This window comes from Solanum tuberosum, unplaced genomic scaffold, assembly GCF_000226075.1.
Source record: "Solanum tuberosum cultivar DM 1-3 516 R44 unplaced genomic scaffold, SolTub_3.0 scf00105, whole genome shotgun sequence".
In the NCBI taxonomy this organism is placed as follows: domain Eukaryota; kingdom Viridiplantae; phylum Streptophyta; class Magnoliopsida; order Solanales; family Solanaceae; genus Solanum; species Solanum tuberosum.
Window position 1 is genome coordinate 806,374 of NW_006239031.1, and position 21,223 is coordinate 827,596.

At 36.4% G+C, this 21,223-nt stretch overlaps 1 protein-coding gene across 1 annotated transcript in view; it reads right to left on the reverse strand.

Moving 5' to 3' along the window:
* LOC102595882 (ATP-dependent RNA helicase DHX36) overlaps positions 1-21,223 on the reverse strand; it is a 30,724-nt gene that overhangs the window by 8,172 nt on the left and 1,329 nt on the right. The window contains exons 4-29 of the mRNA XM_006349280.2: positions 20,663-20,716; positions 20,075-20,228; positions 19,616-20,004; positions 18,642-18,860; positions 16,332-16,443; positions 15,630-15,812; positions 14,909-14,988; positions 14,035-14,157; positions 13,529-13,615; positions 12,266-12,366; positions 11,467-11,524; positions 11,242-11,307; positions 9,365-9,447; positions 9,071-9,254; positions 8,588-8,734; positions 8,388-8,489; positions 8,130-8,282; positions 6,510-6,614; positions 5,632-5,772; positions 5,435-5,524; positions 5,278-5,334; positions 4,487-4,570; positions 4,087-4,185; positions 3,871-4,011; positions 2,397-2,467; positions 1,617-1,686 (exon numbers count right to left, since the gene is read on the reverse strand). Of these exons, the coding sequence (XP_006349342.1) occupies positions 1,617-1,686; positions 2,397-2,467; positions 3,871-4,011; positions 4,087-4,185; positions 4,487-4,570; positions 5,278-5,334; positions 5,435-5,524; positions 5,632-5,772; positions 6,510-6,614; positions 8,130-8,282; positions 8,388-8,489; positions 8,588-8,734; positions 9,071-9,254; positions 9,365-9,447; positions 11,242-11,307; positions 11,467-11,524; positions 12,266-12,366; positions 13,529-13,615; positions 14,035-14,157; positions 14,909-14,988; positions 15,630-15,812; positions 16,332-16,443; positions 18,642-18,860; positions 19,616-20,004; positions 20,075-20,228; positions 20,663-20,716 (3,153 nt within the window). The remainder of the gene's footprint in view (positions 1-1,616; positions 1,687-2,396; positions 2,468-3,870; positions 4,012-4,086; positions 4,186-4,486; positions 4,571-5,277; positions 5,335-5,434; positions 5,525-5,631; positions 5,773-6,509; positions 6,615-8,129; positions 8,283-8,387; positions 8,490-8,587; positions 8,735-9,070; positions 9,255-9,364; positions 9,448-11,241; positions 11,308-11,466; positions 11,525-12,265; positions 12,367-13,528; positions 13,616-14,034; positions 14,158-14,908; positions 14,989-15,629; positions 15,813-16,331; positions 16,444-18,641; positions 18,861-19,615; positions 20,005-20,074; positions 20,229-20,662; positions 20,717-21,223) is intronic.

Genomic DNA, 21,223 nt, shown 5'->3' on the forward strand with positions numbered 1-21,223 from the left:
CTTCTCATGAAATACTGAATTTGATGCATAATGCTGATAAAACAGAGAGTGATAAAATTACAGTGTTGAACTTCCCAAACCAAGCTTGCAAAGACTGTTTCAGACCATAGAGTGACTTACGTAATCAACATACAAGGCTACTAAACTCCCCCTGAGCAACAAAATTAGGTGGTTGCTCCATATAGACTTCTTCACAATGCAACGGTCGCCGAAAGTGCTCAAAATCTAGTATAAAGTGTATGGATCATGTTGGAATCAATAGATGTGTCAATATTTAACAAGAAAGTCACTGAAAAACTGGCTGGAACATGCTCATATGCCGGAGTATTAGATTTGATGGCTAAAAGTGGTCACAATCTAAGAAATAAAATTATATGGGTAGGGTCGGAATGATGTCACGACCCAACTAGAAAATATAAATTATATAGGATAGTTCGAATTGATGGAACGACCCCCATTGAAAAAGAGAAATAATATGGGTAGGGTCGGAATGATGGCACAACCCTACACAATTTAGATTTGAGGAGTCACCGGAAAGACGAATGGAACTATGCAAATCAAATCTGAGGAGTCACTGAAAAAGACACATGATGCTACGCAACTCAGATATGAGAAAATAGTTTGGAAAAATCCACGGTACTACACAAATTAAATATGAAAAGTAGTCCGGAGAGATGCACGGTGCTACGCAAATCAAATATGCAAAAAAAGGTAGTCATCAGAAGGATGTCACGGTGCTACACAAATTAAGTATGAAAAAGTAGTCACCGGAAAGATGGAACGGTGCTACACAAATACCAACAGATATGGGGTTGACACAAAACAGCCCTAGAAAGTCACCGAAAATTGATGCATGGTGACCTGTCTGACTAAGTTTCTTCCCTTGAACATGGGGTTCATGCATGTATCATTTGTCCTACTTTTATTAACATAATCATTGGCCAGACGGGCGGCATATATTAGTAATAGCCACCCGCCGGCAACGGAAATTCTTTGGTTTTCTACCAAGATCGTAGAGGCTCTGATACCATGTGAGAAATATAGGAAAAGAATATTATTGAATTGTTGTGTTGTTTACATTATTACATTGAGATCCTATTTATAGACACCCTTGAATACAATCCTTTACCAAGTAGGATACTATTTAGTATTCCTATTTCTATTTCTATTACTATTCCTATTCTAATAGGATTGTATAAACCTATTCCTATTCTAATAGGATTGTATAAACATATTCCTATTCTAATAGGATTGTATAAACTTATTCCTATTCTAACACCTACCACTCAAAGGCCCACCTCGCACCCATAGAAGTTGCAATCATGAAACCAAAATGCAAATTGTTATGAAGATAACTGAAGGCAGTCCCTAAGATCCTTAACATCCTAACCTTTTTTGAAGTAAACATGGTCTAACATTGTCCATGAGATACCTCCAGCCGTGTTTTTATTGTTCTCTTCATTTTAAATGTCCAGCAAAAGCAGGTATCATAGTTCAATTTTATATATTAAATTCACTAAATTAATACCGTCCAATTTAAAGGATGAGACTGCAAATCATAAGTCATAAATTAATAATGCAAACTTGATAACTATGCATCTTAGAAATAAAAGTACCTCCGACTTTTTTGGGAGGTTGATGAGTCCAATATCAGCTAGCAACGTTCCAAATTGTATTCTCATGTCTCTGGCACAATAAGACATGTATTAGCAGTTGGGGAAACAATTTGAGGTCTACAAAGGGAGGTAACTGGGAAAAGGAGGCATAATTCTCGCAGCTCAGTGCCTCACTCAGGAAGAGCTAAACGTTGCAAACCTGTATAAATCCAGTTTTCAGAGTTTGTTGCATATCGTCTTTAATGGACCTTTTTGAAGGATCATTATAAGTTTAAAATGCAGATCGGTGCCAATGATTATTATGATAAATGGTAATGGTGAAAGACTGAAACTAGGTGTGGGAGGCTACATAAAATTAAATACAGGTAGGTACTGTATGCTGAATCCATTCTTTAATTTGCAATTTGTTTTTTACCGGTACTTGCTTCATAAATTAAAGAATGGATTCAGGATCAGGTAATGGGCTTACTTTCAAGTACAAAAGATATGGATAATGACAACCATAGTTCCATTAGTTGAATCCATATTCTACAGCCCCAAGGCATAAAACACCACCATCAGTTTTGATTGAATTACAAGAAAACTGAGCTACATAATGCTTCTTTCGAAATTAGTCAGACATTCCAGAGTAGGAAATAGTACCCCAAGGCCCAAGGGCTACAGGATATACTTTCCTGTTAGAGAAGCCTTAACATTGATAATATAACTGTTAAAACTCACTGCATAATGAGGGATGAATCAATAACAAGGGATGTATTTAGTATGACATAAAAATCATACCTTATCATGTACATGACAGAACTGCTCAAGAAATATGAGCTGCAAAACTGCTTTGCTGCTTTGACTCCATTCTGTCAGAAAGAAAATGAACTGCATCAGTAGCATAGCTTAAAGAATGACAATGCATACATTAAATGTTCGGAAATAACCTTTTTTTTATGAGTAAAAAGTGTTGAAATACATTTAAGTATTTTATCAATAGACTGAGTCCTGTTTGGATTGGCTTATTTTAAGTGTTTTAAAACCAAAATAGTTTTTAAGCACTTTTTTAGTATGTGGGTAAATTAAAAAAAGTGCTTATAAGCTAAAATGACAAAAATAAGCCATAAGTTAGGATCTCTAACTTAAAAGTCAATCCAAACAATGAACGACAAGAGAGAAAACACAATATTATCTGATCCACTAGGGCTCTACTAATTCTTATTTGACTAACAATGAACAATGTTGTCACAATTCCACATGGGAAATATGCTCTTTCTACAAAACACAATATTGTTTGGTCTGTTACCGACAAAGCAGAAGCAATATTCTTTGGGAAATCTCTGTGGAGTGGGTAAACATCGAGTAGCCATAGATAGAATGCATTTGTTTAGCCAAATTATTCAGGATTAAAGTTAGGTCATAGTTCACCCTAACCAGCAGTGATCTGTTTCTTATATATGACTGATGGAAATCAGCTTACTAATAATTAACAATTTCATGCGACAAAAAGAACTACTCCTTTGATCATACAGTAGTACCCTTGGTCTGACTCAACACAAATATTGAGCAAAGTTAAAAATTGTGAGTTATTTACTAGTTGGTTATACGTTGACTTCGCAGTTTTTGCGAATAAAAAAAGGAAGAAAGTTGCACTAAGAGAAGTAAATGCGGATCCCCCACAACTTGTGTCATATTAAAGGTTGGTCAAGGAGTGGACACAGGTTTTGAAATTGACAAAACATAGAAGTACAACAAATCTACCAGGGATGGAGGTAGTAATACTTACTATAAATGCTAAGAACCAAGCACTAATCAAAGTATCATGATTAATCATACGTTTTCCATGGCAAAAGCCAATTCACACCTAAGCTTTCAATTAATTCTTCCTTTTTTTGATAATCGAGAATATCTGAGGACATTGGCGCCAAGTTTGAAACTCGGTAGGTAACACACCCCTCTATGCTTCTCAACATAAATACCAGCTCTCTTTTCTGGCAGGGTTCAAGAACCCACACATCAAAAGCTACACTCTCTACCAATAGTCTAAAGTCTGGGAGGAAAGCTTTCAATTTTATTTTATTTTGAGAAAGAAAAGCTTTCAATTTTTGATGCAGGCAAGCTGGTATTTAAGTGGGAAGCATAGAGGAACTAGCCTAATATCAACCCAGATTTGTACCTGTGTCACTACCCTTGGGAATTCTCAGTTGGGCTGTTAAAATGTGATACACAGTCAGTTATTTCATAAGCGGTTGCAAGTTAGTAAATCACTAACCTCCCGCAAAATTTTCTCCCACTTTTTATACGCTACCATCATTAGGAGATGGTCAGACTGCCAGTTACCACTGTCAGAGTCAGTTTCACAGCCAAGCTTATCACTCAAAAGTGCCAGCTTTGCTCTTTCAACATTTTGCCTCTGCATATGCATGCCATAGCATAATTAAATTCCATATGGACATCACCGAAGCTTTTAAGAGATGAAGATACAGACCTCATCTTTTGGATAAACAAATGGAGACTTGTAACTCAGGAAAGCTGAAATAGATAGAATTGGTGACAAACAGCCAAATACTCCACCATATAACAGCATCTACAGTTCCACATTTGAAAAATATAAGATAATAGTGGTCAACAAAGCCCAGAGAACCAGGACAATTGGTGCACCCTGAAATTTTAATTCATATTGAAAATTGCCACTCGTAGAAAATCATATGTTTTGGTAAATTTTCTACATTCTAGTATACAAGAGATCTCTTAGATTATTATTTTTTTAGAAATCCTAAATAAAGTTATTTACCTTTGCAAAAAAAAAAAAAAAAAGTTCATGAATTAGGGTTGTAATAGTGAGAAATATATAAGATGTTAAAGAAAAGGGATAATCACATGACTACCTTCCCCACCAACACATCAACGGGAAGTCTCGCCAAATGATACCCGAGAGGAGTTAACTCTTCATCCCCTTCAACGGCACCAACCTGAACATAAATTGAACTATGAGATTATCACCATAAAGCACAGAACTGTGCAGTTCACCTGGCATTTCATGCGACAAACAATATTGCGATTAAGTACATCTTAACATGGAAACACGGGAATGTATTTTTTATATGCATTAAGAAGAAAGAATATGGACAAAAGAATATTAAGGAAATGAATGAATGCAAGTGCACTGCATGTAACAAACCAAGCTATGCAAGATAGCATACCATCTTGCATGAACATTATCAATGATACCGTAGAAAATGGAACCATCCAAAGACATGACAAATATACACCTCAATACTAATGAAGCATAGTAGAAACTTATATAAAAGTACATGTTGACATATAAGAAACAAAAGCAGATGTCTCAAATTACACAAAACTTTGTAGAGTGAATGGGTCCCGATACCTTACACACCCATCCCATTTTATATGACGGCATGTGATTAGATAAAGCATAAACACGCTAATATTAGCACTTTATTGTATAAATGAGTATCTTCCGAGTGAAGGATTTAAATTTAGTCTTAGATCTTCTCTCAAAAGTATTATATTTCATCAACATTTTTGATAATTTTTTCTTCCTAGGAAAATAACTCAACTTCCATAGCCTGCTGTTGACTTATGATGTCGTTATTATAGCACATGCAGATGTTGATGCTAAGAAACCAAAAGACAGATTCATCTCCATGGAGTATACCTCATACAATAAAGAAATTGCTGACATAATAGCCTCATCCTTTGGAGGTTCAAGAGCCTTGAAAGACACAGTTTGGAAGACAAAAATGAGTTAGAAAATCCATAGAACAAAATACATAAAATTGCATCTGAATAATTTTATTAAAAAAATAAATCACCATAGACAAAAATAGCTTTATGCTTCCAAGTGATAGCAATTTGATTTGTAAGCACAATTCTACTAACGGCATTCGTAGCATCTCCGGGATCTAGCAAGGTCAAACTAAACATCAGTGCGATGTAAGAGAGGATTATCTGAAACAAAGAACAGAAGTACCAGATAGAATAACGAGGAAAACCAACTAATACCCCGTACTTGGTAAGGCCGCATGAGTTTCTCATATCGGTAAGAAGTGTAGAGACAAAAGCAGATTCCTGGCTTTACACGACCAGCTCTGCCTCGACGTTGCCTTGCATTTGCTTGAGATATCCAATCTTCAACCATGCTTGACAATTTCTAAAATCAAGAAGTTTACACAATAGAAAAACATGATTACCGGCGCACCAGACTCTGGAGACAAAGAGCAAAGGGAATTAACATTTCTTCAAACGGAACACATAAAAGCAGAGGTCCCAACAAGTAAATCATGTCTTTTAGAAGTTCAGCAATAAAATCCCATGGTTGGATCCAGAAAAGTCTAACAGGCTGGTTATACATTGCACTTTATTCAAAACTGAACACCCAATTTAGAAAACCAGATGATATACAAGACCCATTATGCCTTAACCTCGTCCTCAAGCAAAAATACATGTTTTCCCTCTGTAATTTCCATGTTATCAAAACCACTTCATCGGCTAACCAGTTTCCAAAGAAATACATCTTTTTGAACTTTTATTTTACCTAACAGAGATGACAACACATGTGTGTGCTGAAACTTCTCTTCTGATGATGCTTCTGGACCTAGTCATAGCCAACTATAGACAAATATTTTTCTATCCAAATCGCAATGCTGAACATATCACACAGACAAATTCTAACTCACATGCAAAAATCCAAATATGATGAGTGCAAACTTAAGATTGAAAAAGCCTCCATGATTACATGCACACATTTTTTATAGCAGTACTGCAAGGCAGCAGCTATTATCTAGATGGAGTTGCCGTAACAGTTGTATTGCGAGTCAGAGCTTGAAAAGTCAATCCTCTGAGATAATCAGCCTTGTCATTTGCTATGAAAGAGAGCAGAAGACGTACCTTCTTCGGATTATAGCGATTTTCTTTGTGTTTTCCACAGTCAACCACATAAACCACATCATCTATGGTTATGCTAGTCTCTGCAATATTTGTAGCTATTATAACCTGGAAGTGGTAAATTACCAAGCAAAAATACAGAACAATAAGTAAATGAATCACTTAAAAGTAGGCAAAAATATGGTGATGACTAAGAAGAGGGTTTTGCACAGACTCCACGTACAACTTTCAATTTGAAGTTGAATACGGCTGAACATGGAGTAAATGATGAGCATGCATATCTAGACAGATACAATAAATTTATGCATTATCTACAATAAGATAAAATAAACAGAGCTTGTTCCATGTTGGACCTTTCCATTCGTCAATATCATACAGGACATAGTTGTAAATGTGTTCTTGTGAATGACTCTTGAGAAGAAAATCGCCAATGCAGCTTTCAGATTCAAAGAAATGTAAGACCCTTCAAGATTTCTTAACATAGTTCTTCATCCTAAGCGACATCAAGAAACGTAGCCTTTTCTCGGCTCCCTATGAAGATAGTACTAGCAACAATAAAAGGATGTCATACACTCATACTGCCACTACTTAACAATGAGGGATGTGAAGCAGAGTAATGTGGCACTTCAGGAGCTGGTCACACAAGCAGATGACAAATGTGTCAATCATATCATTTGAAATTATACATGAATTATGTCAGTAGAAACTAGATAAGGGTTTCGATGCAAATTAAATGGAAGTCGCCAACGAAAGCTGAAAAGTAGTAGTTGCGGGATGAGGCGATAAGGAGTGGAGCAGCAAGTGTTTTGTTGATGACATAGCAGTAAGAACATGGGAGAGCTAGGATGAAGACAGCTTGTTGCTTCATCATACAGGTGTAATTAAAGAATGTGAATCTTGGGTATTAACAATTAGTACAAGATCCAGGGTTTTCCCAGATTGCAAGAGCAATTAGAGCATTAACTTGCATTGGACAATGAGAGGATATGCAGAGAAGGAAGTCTCTTTCTCAGATAAAAGAGTCTATAATACTTCAGAACACTTCTACTTGGTATGTGCAATAGCAAAAGGAGATCCAATTGCTAGTTCTGGTGAAAGGCAATTTGCAAGCGCAAGCATCTGTTCCATTCAAGCAATTTATAGGGGCAAATCATTCTGAAAAATCATCAAAATGAATTCCTGCACAGAAACAACAACTTACCATCTTCCAATATTACTCTTTTTTGGAGGAAGTAAGTACAATTCATTGCTGGCATCAAGAACATGCAAAAAGTTACAAAAGTGAGGAGTTGTCAACTCTGATACAAAAGGAAATTAAGATGCTAAAGAGCTGACAAAACTCAAGAAGTGTTCAATGCTAGTGACAGGAGTTAGTTTACACCAGCTATATAATGATAATAAGCATTTAGCCTTCAGGGAGTAATTACTTGATTTAATTGTGTTCAGACAATGACGCAGATTAATAACACAAGACACTGCACAACCAAGAACCAACACATGAAAGAGAACAGAAAAGCGCAGAGGAGAAAAGAACCCAAATTGAAGAAGATAGCATGCATACAATGTAATCAGATAGCATAAATGTCTCAATGAAAAAACATGTGATTGAATACAAAACATTACCTTACGGATATTTTCTGGAGGTCTAATAAACACTTTTTTCTGATCCTCAGATGCTACAGAAGAATGCAAAGGAAGAATCCATTCAGAAGACTGTCCACTAAACTGGAAGGACACAGACAGTCTATCGAGTAAGGTGTTTATTTCTGCAACCCCCTTCAGCAGAACACAATTCACAAGTCAATCTTCTTTTCTTCTGCAGACATAAAACTTCGAAAGAGAAAATCAAAACGTAAATAAGTGTTAAATCGATGAACTTACCGGTAAAAAAACTAGTATAGCACCCTCAGGGTATGTTTCATCAATGTAGCATACCAGGTCTTCGAGAAGATCATAATCAATAATGTCTTCATTCAATTTCCTCTGAGATAGTGAGAGATGGTTCATCACAGTATTCTTTCAGTAAAGTTTTTAGGATCTTAATTAGCATCACTGAAGAGGTACTTTTAAGAAACAATTACCAGATTTTTTTGAGTTTGTCCACTGTAGTTTTGATAATTACTGGGATCATAATAGGGATTTATGTACTCTTCAGCCAGCAATGATTCATCACCCCATGCAGAGAGGACAAGGTTCTTTTTCCCCCTATGATTGCCAATAGGAGCATTCTGCACTCATACAATTGGAAAGATATAAGAAGCTCTTGAGCTACATAAACAAAAAGTTAACAGACTGAACTTCAAGTCAATAAGGAAGATCTACTTCAACTGTAAGCCAATACCAGAGCAACACTCATCATGGTTTGTCAGGATCTATTCCTTACTAATAATTGATTTTGATTGGAAATTAGTTCAGCTAAAAGTAAAGATTGGTATAAGAGAAGACTTTAGAGCAGTTCCAAAGCAGAAGCTAGAAATTGCCAATGAGAGCATATGTCGCAAAGAAAGAAAATTTCAAATTTCAGTCCATCTAAAATGTCAATTAAGGCAAGTAAACTGAAATACCTTTTCCCTAGTAGATGTTCCATAGCTTACAGAAGCCGGAGAATCAGATGCAAGGCGGTAATTGATACTCTCATAAATATCCTCGAGAAAATAAGTTGAAACAGGATGTGTTCGTCCTTGAGCGGTAATTACAGGGCAGTGACCAAAGTAATGAGAAAACAAATGTGAATCTACTGTCGCAGACCTGATGTGTAAAACAAAACAAAAAATTCATCCATGAGCAGTCATAACTATAAAAAGGACACAGAACAAGATAATGGTTGCAAGATATTGACAAACGAAACCAAACCATACATGAGTATAACTTTCAGTTTTGCCGTACCAAGGGCAGATTGCTTCTGGATGAGACTCTTCAAGACAATGAGCAGAAAATCACCCTGGTTTTAAAAGATGTTAGTGTTTCTTACAACTGGTTTCCAAATATATCCATTAATATACAACAAAGTAGAGGAAGAACCACAGATTAATGGTATATAAGTAGACTACAGCAAAAAGTGCTATTTCCCTCTTCAGTTTGATAGTCCTAGTCATCTAGTGAGTAGTGAGTAGTGAGTAGTGAGCAGATAAAAAGAGGGTCTCATGAAAATGAAAATGAACCATAGCTGATTTCTTCAAGAAGATGAGAACAGTGGCACCAAACTATCATGGACACAAAACATTGGGATTTCAGAATTAAATGAATGTGACAAAAGACAAGAAAGAAAGCCATCCTTTCTGTTACTAGAGTAAAGGGCATATAATGGGGTGTCCAGCAAGAGCATTCAGCACTTGCCATAGCTGCAACAATTTGCAGAATGAGAAGTGTGACATCAAAGCCAGATTTTCAGAAGCAACAATGATTATAAGCATCCTGCTGATGTCTCAAGAATCAGACTGTCGTGGAGTCTAATAAATACTGGAGGCTCAGTCAGGAAGCAGCTTCTTTGTGTGCCTAAATTTGGCAGCAATAGCACCGGTAGTACACCAACCAAATGACGAAAAAATGGAAGGGCTTCTGAAAGAATGTGCAGCAGCAAGAAAACAGTCCTTTTTTCAATCCTCCTAATGCCCAATGAAGTATAAAAGTCATTTGATTACTTCTTTCCAGAATTCATAGTCATGTGCAGTTCTTCCAAATTTGTCAAAATAATAATTCTCATACCTTTTTAATAAGGTAAGTAATGATATCAATGTTGGGGAAATCGTAAATAAAGAAGTAATGAGAGCTAGATCAAAATATGGTTCTCAAAGAAGTCACTCAGTCCTCTATACATACAAGAACCATATCTATGGTTCTTCGTAAAATCATATTACCGTAAGCTCTTATAGTAAGTATGGCTCAGGTTTTCTGTACTTGTCAATTTGGATTCACGGGTGCCAAGAAAGGTAAGCAATTTACTTGGTTTGCAGCAAGAAAGAATAATAACATGTCAGCTCGCGTTTGATGTGCAAAAAATGGGTGACGACATGAACATATCCTCTTGCATTGTCAGGTGGCCAACTCGCCGGTGGTGAGAGATCTTAAGATCGAGATGCTATGGACAATGACCGAGCCCAAAGAAGTAGGCACTAATTAATTGGGCCTTTAGAGATGACAAAGGGCATGATATGTTGCCCCACAAGCACTCATGTGGGTCTTATTAAAAGAAAGAAATATGAGAGCATTTAAAAAGAGAATAGCCTCTCATTTGTTGTCTCTTTTATTCCTCTCTCAATGCACCCACAAGGTTTCAATTTGTAGAAAAATAGGGTGGTTTTTCCGGAGATCATATTCTACTATAGATTCTCCGCCTTTTGGTATATTGTCTGTATACGAGATATTTCCCCATCATAACAAATTATATACATTATCATAAAACAAAAAGGAGCATGATTTAGTATGGACGTAACCAATTATCATGATGGATACTAATTGAGACTGTCACACATTTCACTGATTTATCTTCTTCATTTTCCTCGAGCTTTTAACATGTTTAACCAACCAGATAGCAATGGTCTATATCTAGACGGCCACCATTAGTAGGTACCTAATTTCATAAGAATCAGCATAAGAGAATCTAAACAACATGCTTTCATATTCACATGGTCAATTTTTAATAGCCTGATCTATTTTACAAGCAAGTAGTGGAAATTAAATAAACTTGCTCGCCATAATTCATAAACACATGTCATGCAGTGCACAAAAAACTCACCAGAAGTGACCTCTCATGCACTTCATCAACAATGATATGACTAACACCAGCCAAACTTTTATTTCCCTGCAAAATAACACATTTAATTGCACCAAAAGATATTGGCCAATATTTCGACATTCTTTTATAAAAAAAAATATTTAAAAAAGGTAAAGTGGGCAAAGATTATGTCAAATAAATTCAATATAGTCGGTAAGCATGCAATATAATTAGTAGGAGACTTACTGAAAACATTCTCAAAAGAATGCCAGTTGTACAAAAGAGGAGCTTTGTTCTCTCATTCCTGAAAGAGGGTAAAAAGATTAATAGATGATGTTTTGATGTAATAATCACAACTTCACAAGACAATCACAGAATCATTATCATATTTCAGTATTAATGATGATTATAGTTTTTAAAGCACGAATATAAAATGATACTTATTCTGGGTAGAACCACTGATGGGAGATTCCTATGTCCTTACATGATGACAACGAGACCCATAAAAAGCTAAGTGAAAACAGGTTTGCAATGCTTAAGGAAATCTAAGGGAAAACGACTCAGCAGGAATGATTAGATCGCTGACTAAACAAAAGCAGATCACAGTGGGAGTTGTAATAGTAGTAAAGCATTGATGCACAAAATTGGCTATCCATGTGAACCCAAGTATCATAAAACTCAACATCTAAATCCTTCGAAGTCTCAGATCCAATGAGCAATATCTTATTTGTAATCCTACTCCACCCATGAGTCATGTATGGTAGACCTGTTAAAAACATGTTTAAAGTGATCGAATGAAATGAATAAACCAAGTGAAATGACAGCGCAGAATCCATACATCCAGCCACATAGAGATAACTGACTGGTTTTATTAAGCACTGGTAGCTTCGCCGACACTAAAATGGTAATATATAAATCAATTTCCAGACAAGCAAATTTTGAGTCAACATGACATCCAATTTCATGATTTTGTATCCTTTTTTTTTGGGACAAGTGATAATGTATCCATTTAAAAATGAAGACTTTGGGAAGCCGGAAGCAATACCTTGCACTATCGAGGCGAACTTGGTAACCAACCAAGGACTCACTTGAACCTGGTGAAGATTCACAACGCTCATCAGCAACTCTTTCAGCCACAGAAGTAGCCTAACAAAGAGAAAATGACAATCAGCAAATCTTGTTGTCAGTGAGAGAAAACCTAAAATGTGGGTGTAAAGAGCAAGACAAAAGTATTGCCTAATGACATCTCAACAAAAGTGAAGAGGAAGAGCCTCCAATCTCAGCTAAGCTATTGCAGAAAACCTATATTAGCAAGAAAAAGAAAAAGAAAAAACTATCTGATCGAATTTCTGAACTCCATGCATGTGTTCTTCAAATATGATTGGTTACTTCATATAATATGGTAGGTGATCTGATATACAAGAGTTCAAATAAGCCTTGTCCTTGATGTGATACACTTATTCTAAATTGCAATGCTTCACCGTACTCCAACTAATAACTTTGATCTTCAATGAAATCCAACTAATAACTTTGAGTTTGACCTACAATTCAACTAACGACAAAATTAATCCTTAATTCTTCATCCACGCTAAAACAAGGTTACAGAAAGGTAGGATAGCCTAGAAGCAAGAACCTGCAAGATGCTCTGGAGTTATCTTACAAGGCAGCACAATTCAAGGAAATATTGGTGTGCTTATGTGTATCTTAAAATGGCTGGATGCCAAACCTTCAAAAATATTAGATGGTTCTGAACCCAATAAACGTGTCAAACGGAGAAACAATAATAGTGGAACAAATCCCAATATTCATATACTTAACCAAGATGGACAAGACCTCATATAGTATAAATTTTATCATAGTCCACAGGCGACAATCCGGAATAATGGCACCAAGGAACTTGTTCTACTATTATTGAGCTTAACAGGTGACATCAAGCTACAACGGAGGAACACTAATGCATCAAATATATTTCGAAGTCCGAATACGGCTGCATGCAAAATCTCCAAAAGTATTGGAGGGTTCTGCACACAATAGAAGTGTCAAACGGAGTAACAATAACAATGGCACAAGGCCTCATCAAGAATATGTTTTATCATAGCCAACAGGCAACAACCGAGATAATAGCACAACCAGCTAAAAGCTGCAAAAATATTGGCAGCTCCGCGGAAGTCATAGAAGTTGAGAATTTGCATGGAAAAAATTACATTTTATTTTGAATCAAACAAGCAGACGATTAAAGAACTGAATTCCAGAACCAATGTTTCAGTTAGTGCAGGCAAATGTATGGTAAATGAATGGTAGCACTGACCGCGATTCTCCTTGGTTGTGTGCATATAATGTTACAGTGTCCCCCACGTCCTGATTCAATCATGTCATCCAGTATAAATTGAGGGACCTACAGAAATTAAAATGTAAGATGTCAATGATTCTAGATACAAATGTGAATTTATAAGTTACCCTCCATTGCACATAAAAACCATCTTGGTGCCTTCTTAAATCAATTAGCTTTATTTGGAAATTTTTCTGACATATTCTCTAGCAACTGTTTAGGTGAGTAGGATCTTCTCTACAGCTCACTATCTGAAAATAAGAAGCACTGATTTGCTATTCCCCTTTGAAAAAAGATTGATTTGACAAAACACGTCAAGCTAGGATCATTGCAATAAAACAAGGGAAAGAAAGTTCTTTAAAGAATGGGAAAACAGGACCAAAGCACATAACTAGTAGCACCTAAACAGAATTGAAAACTGCGCCTCAACACAGTATTGAAGTAATTTTGGTACAGAAAAAAGGCAAAATTTAAGAATTCAACACCTGGGTTGTTTTCCCGCAACCTGTTTCCCCACAAATGACCAAAACATCATTCTCCTCTAGTGAATGCAGGATCTCGCCTTTTAAGTCAGCAATAGGAAGGGCAGCCCGTGATTTTAACATTTCCTGCTTGGAGAACATAATTAAATATCTTCAGAAATTGAAGCAGACAAAGAGGTAAGTAACATCAATGATAAAAGTAAAAAAAATAATCAAAATTATGAAGAGAAAAGAGGGAAATAAGGAAAGCCACTATGTAATGACTGCTACGGAAATGCATGATGTAAGGCTGGATAAACTTTAACCACCATTATAGCGTATGCAGACAACCTGAAACCTCAGAATCCCAGCAAACAACTGCCCCAGGTCAGTTGTTAAGTCATGAAAGCTCTACCAAAATAACATGAAAAAGTGAGAAACCAACCTAGGCTTTGCAAAGCTGCAGACAACCTCTACAACAAAAACGAAAAAGAGCCGTTTGTATCAAAACTAAAAAATGTAAAGAAATATAGTAGTTGAAACCCTAGCTTGCAACAGAATTCATATCCCCGCCCCCACCCCAAAAAGAAGAAAGAAAAGGAAGAGTATACATATCACATCCCTCACTGTTACTAAAATGCCGAAAGTGCAACTGCTAGAGCCCTCTGGTTTTTATTATGTCTTCAGGATCTTTCCTACCTTTTGTTCATTGTCATCTTTCAAATTCTTTCATCATTCAAATCTGTGTTATTCATCAGTGATGCCTATCTATGTGAAAGTGTAACAAGCAGCCCAAAGTGAATGACAACTCCATAGTAGATGGCCTACAGCAGCACTAACACAATCACATCCGCAGTGCCACATAATTTTAATAGTATAGAACTAGAAAGGCTCTGACCTGGTACTTCTTCAACTTCTTCCTACCCTCCTGCTCCTTTTTCAGAGAGAAACTTTCTGCTTCTTTACGGGGATTTTTGGCTGCAGAAAACAAAGAGATTAGTCAGCAAAGGAACCATTTACATTCTGAAATAGCAATGAACTCCCAAAAGCCTCCACAAACCTGCAAAAACTAACAGGTATACAAGATCTTGTTAAAGTCAATAACTAAAACTCACTGTTTACCACTTTACCCCTCCCCTAAGGGCAATATGCTGAACCTATAACTAAATAGAAAACATTATCTGTTTGAGGTACTTCCATTTTCACCAGCACGAGACAATTAGTTCGCTTGTTTTGCGATTCTTACCTATGAGTCATATCTTCCCCAAAAGAAGGAAAAATGAAAAACAAGCAACGATAGAAAGGCACAGATTGAACTGCAGTAGACATCAGAATAAATCATTTATTGCCAGCTAAATGAACAGAAAAGAACAAAATGTATATAGACATGATCACCAAATATTAAAGACTTATTATATCAGCAATTCTTTGAAAAGCAGTCTTAATCTAGATCCATGGTTGATGCAAAATCAATAAAATAAAGCAAAAGAGAAATTCAAATTCTACCAATACCAGCTTCATAAGAAATGCCATACATTTTGAGTGTTTTAAGAAAATAAGTAACAATTTCAAATTATTTTCTGATGCAAACCAGAAAAGAATCCATAAGCATACTTCACCTGTAAAATCAACAGGCACCGTCTTATCTTCGGTGGTGTGAGGATGTAAAAACTTTTCTTTGCTAGCATTATTGGAGACATCAGAATGAGTTATGGTTTCTGAACCGCTAGCTTCCAGCAATGAATCCACAAAATAGGCCCTTCGTTCCACTTGATCATCAACAATATCTTTCACAGAATCACCTGTCCCAGAAAAGACCCCCATGCACATGAAAGAGGTGGAGATATCAGACCAGACCTTGCGAATCTAACTGACACAGACTCGGGTTCTTCAGGTTGTTAATGAGGTGTGCAACCACTAAGAGATCAGCCGGATAAAAAAATAACAAAAGAGAACTATGCTGCCTACATCAGTGAAACCATTTAAGGGTTGAAATAAATTTTGGAGGGATTATTCTTTTTACGTAGGATGCTTCAAAATAAATTCCCTCTTTTTCCTTGTTTTCATAGATGTTGTAGCATAAGTTTTACCTCTGGACAAAGATTTTTGAGTGTATTATCTCTCTATGATAACTTTCATCAATCAAAAAAAAACTGTTTATCAATGTAAGGTTTGCAGTAAAAAGATTAGATAAACAATTATGGGCTCTATGGCTACAAGAGACCAATTTGATCAGGGTGAAGTATAAAATTGAGTTACCAAAATGCTTAATGTAATATCAATATTAAACATTTGACTGCACGTGAAGTTAGAAAAATGACCTTCCTCCCACTGCAAAATAAGTGATGCATATGGCTCGGTAATTGGCATGTGAACTGGGAGATCTGGAAACAAGCGATGGAGAGCATACGCTGCAACTCTGTTTTGTGCATCCTGAGCAAATCACAGTTCAAAAAAGAAGAGAACCATGTTTTAGAATCACATCTCAAAACAAAAACCATAGCAAACTAAAAAGAAGTAAGCAAGTGTTTTTACAACAGAACTCTGCAAATTCCAGTTAATTAATAAGATCTCTGGTTCCTGAAACTAAGATCATGGATTTTGTGATTTTCCTTATAAGCTTGAACACTGGTCATTCCAAACTACAATATTAGATTGTATTTTCATCAAAGTTGCAATTACGTGACATCAGATCTAAGTAAGGCCTATAGAAAAAATATATCAAATGCTTTTTACAAGAAAATGACATCACAGTTATAGCAGAGTCCTGTCAACCGTGGGAAAGCAAATAGAGAAGAGAAAACAATAGCTCTATGAACTGCCTCTTACCAGCATTTAATGAACTAGCCATAAAACTTCAAGAGGGGTTACGAAACAGAGGGGGATCCACAAAGGGGTTAAGACTGATGCAAAAACACGTATGGTGAAGTCCAATACATACCTACAATGCTGGAACAGGGATGAAAATGCAGGAAAAAATGAGAAGAGATGGAGGATTGTCCCAGCTTGCATTTGGTGGACAATTTGGAAGGAAAGGAATCAAAGATGTTTTGAAGGAAAACAGAACAATTATCCAGAAGATAAAGACTAATTGCCTAGGGCTTTATTATTTTTGGTGTAAGCAAGTAGTGATAGGAGAAGCTGAAACTGTGTTTAATGTTATTGACTGGTTGTAACTAGAAGATCCTAGGAATGATGTAAGTAAAACTTTTTGGAGGGGGACTACACTTTGATGTAGTATACCTGTGGATATATAGAAGTAATATTTTCTTTCTCAAAAAAAAATAAGTGGGGTTGTCACATTACCCTTCATGTTTCAATAATTTGATATTTTCCTTTTCTTTTAGCAAGTACAGCAATGTTATTCACAAAAATAGCAAAAAGAGAGAGTTCGTATATGTACAGAGAGTACAGACCTTCTTTCTTACAACCATGTTAAGAATTTCTATAATTTCGCATATTTATTCCTCTAAATCGTGACATTTTTCATTTCCAATTGATTTTGCATCCAAAAGACCCATCACAATAAGGCTATGTGAATTACACATGCAAATACACATTTGATTAATGGTATCAACTTCTACTCTCTTCCTTCTTACAGATAGCCTTCACAAGTGTGTTGTGGGGATACTGGTGCATCCTTCTCCTGCCCAAACTACTGGCCCTCTGTAGGTAAATTCACAGTTTCTTAGTGTTCAACAACAGAACGTTTGTTATTTCTCTGCTCACTTCTCAAGTAGGAGATTTTGTTCTTCCAGTCAGTTGAAACTGCAGTTGGACCAGAAACAAACTCTCATCTAGCTCAGGCATTTTAAATCTTCCCAGAAAATAAAAGAAGATATGTGAATTATGGAGGAGAGAAACTAAAGGAAAAAAGAGAGAATTTAGCAGTGGAAAATAAATCAGAAGAATCTGTCTTTACCATAATTTACTTTAATGTTTCAAGACAGTCTCTCACCATATATATCCCTAAGACCTTCTCAATAGTGTCACAAATCTTTTGGGTTACGAGCTAACATCTATTCCAGATAAACCTTCAAAGGTGTCTTAAAAGGCAAAAAGATAATCTGAAACGCGAAGTGTGGCTTTGGGCAGTGTCAAAGTGCAAATTGAACAAGCCTACAGAACAAACTGGAAAAACTCTAGAGAAATCGATCAAATGCTTGAATAGAAAATAGGTCAATAATCAGTCTGATGGCTTGAAAACCAAAGTTTCCAATATTATTTAGTAGTGCCTAGAGGCCCTGACATATCGCGGACTGAACAAAAATTCAGTCCGCTAAACTACAGTGACAAACGGAGCTAGCATATCTATTTTTGTAACCATTGCAACTTCTTGATGCCAATCAATGAACATTATCAAAAAAGAAAAAACTCCAGCGACAAACAATGTATATATAGCTAAACAAATTCAACTGCTATCTTACAAGAAACGAAGGGATAAATGACACACTCCTATTTTGATGTGAATACATGAAATTCTCCCTATTAAGGTATATTTTACACCCACAAACTAAAACGTTGTGTAATGGCCAAATAGTAGAACTGCAACTATCATTAACTTCTCTTTCCTTTTTTTTTATGGACGTACAACAAATGCAATAACAGTATGAACAAAGCATTAGACATACCTCAGCAGTAGAAGAAGCATGATCCTGACTAGGAAGCTCAATTGTTACTAGCCCTCCAGCTTTTCTGCTCTTACCCCTCCCACTGGCTTTGCGCATTATACTAACTGAGTAACTTGTAATATTTCCTTTTCCAGGTATTTTCGCATATTTTGGTGCCTCCCATCCTGATCTTTGACAAAGTTGGTGAAGAAAAGCCTTTGGAATCTTTTGTGGATCTCCCTGCAATTATGCCAACAGTTGTAACACTTTTAGGGAAGGAACAACAACTTAAGAACAAAAAGCAAGAAGACCTCAAGAAGAAAAGGGGTGACACAAATCTAACATGGTTCACATTTTGCATCACATGTTGTTAAGAGGGGGTGGTTTAACTTCACGCTACAGAACAGGTCCATACGGGCTCATCGTGGATTAACCTTCTTACCAGTATCAATTTACCTTAATAAAAATAAAAGTTCTTTTTTTCTAAAACAATAATTTCTGTACCAGCTTGCTCGCACTTGACTATTCCAGGGATACCTGCTACCTCCAACTTACACGAGTACCAGATAACTCAGCACACCAAGGCTTAGGCAGATTGGAAGAAATCACCTAGGTTTTTTTGTCTTGGAATTTGAACCTTGGTCTCCAACAAGGTTTCAACCAACTTCATTAACCGTTAGGCCACACCCTTTGATGCAATAACACTATCGGTTGTTTCAAAACTAATAAAAACAGAGACAAGTTACACCTTATCCTGTCAAAGTAACTACATTGAAAAGGAAAACAATGAAAACATACTTTGTTCACTTTAAGAGGCTACCTTATTTAAGTTAAAACTACTGATCAGGCATCTTTTTCCTATTATATCCTTCTTTATACCAATAGAGGAGCTCCAAATCTTCTTTGTTTTATAGGTAACTAAAGAGGTGCTCTAGATTATAATCTACAGTGAAAAATTTACAACTAACTCATAAGATCAGGTACCAGACTTTTACCTTTTTCCATATACCTTCTAACTTCTCCAAGTTTTTCTGACTGCATAACTCTCTCATCTTTTCTTTCTTCTGCAGTTCTAGTACAGTAGCCAACACATCAGCGGAGGAATCTTCTTCAAATAAGAAATCACCAAGCTCTACGTCTTCTGGTTCTCCTCCTGAAGCCGCCTTGTCACCTAAAGGAACACTTGATGGATTGTCTTCGATGAACTCATTAGAGCTGTTATTGACAGACACTTCGTCCATTCCTATCTCATGTTCATGAATATCGGACGTTCTGAAATTGTGTGAAGTAACATCGTCAACATCAAGTTTTTCTGAGGACATGTCTAACACTGCATGGTCGGAAGCACTTTCGTGTGCAGATTCCAGGATATCATCCGGTAGTCCTATAATAAATGTCAAAAGTTAAACTTGCTAAAGTAATGGAATGAAAGCACAATATCAAAAGTTTTCAACCTAGAGAAGATATCTCCTGCTTGATCTTCCGAATGGTTCGGCTGGCTTGTTCCTGGCCCTTTTTGTCACCGCGCTCTTTTGCATGAATAGCTTCCAGCCTAGCAGTATGAAATTCTTGAACAATGGACTCAACACTACGTTTTTTCCGCGGGACCTGTTGACGAACGAAACATGAATCAAGACCAGTAGCATGCTTTTCATATTCTTTGAGTAACAAGTGTTTTGAGGGATATTGATCTTATATCTACTCTGATAAGACAAAATTCAATTCACTACAACAGGAAAAAGGGGGAAATGCTTTAAGGAACTAACTGTTACAATATCCAGATTCAACTTTACATAAACATGTCATTTTCGCAAGAGAAATAGCCATACAAGCCTTTCAAGAATGTAAACCATATATCTACTCCATCCACCAGCCCAACCTAAAGCCTGAACATACTACTACAATGAACTGGGAAATGGATACCGATAAAAGGAAAGCCTACATCATCAGATAGTCATTACTAAAGAGGCTGTGTGACACAAAGCAAGTGAACTGATGATTTATTAGTGTAGAAACATGGAAAAAGTTGCCATGAGATTTACCTGCTCTAGGGAACCATCGTCAAAAAAATCAGATTCCAAACTTTCAGCTTCATCCTGCAAATGCATAGTAAAAGAAGAATGTATAGACTCAGCGTTGCACACTTTGAATTTCAGTGGCTTTTAGATCTTTAATATTGGGAAACTTTATGATTAAAAAACAGAGAATTTGTTCAGATTGAAATTGGGATTAAAGATAGATTTCGACGAAGTCTAGCTGCCTTAGGTCAGGACTCGTGCCCTAATTCTTCTTTTCTTTTTTTGATGAAATAAGGTGTTTCATTGATGGCATCAAATGGATGAGAAAGTCACAAAGATAAGTAGATGTAGCTCCAATAAATTGTTAAAGTACTCAGCTCAGGGAGCTAACCAAAAACAGCAAAAAGTATATGGATTAAACTAGAGCAAGTGATGATGAAATCTAGGAGGGAGAGCTAAGTTGCTCAGATTCTCCAAAAATGTTGCCGCACCCGTGTCCGATCCTTCAAAAATACACTATTTTTGGAGGATCCGACACACACTCATCGACATTTTTGAAGAGTCCGAGCAGCATTGAGGGAACAG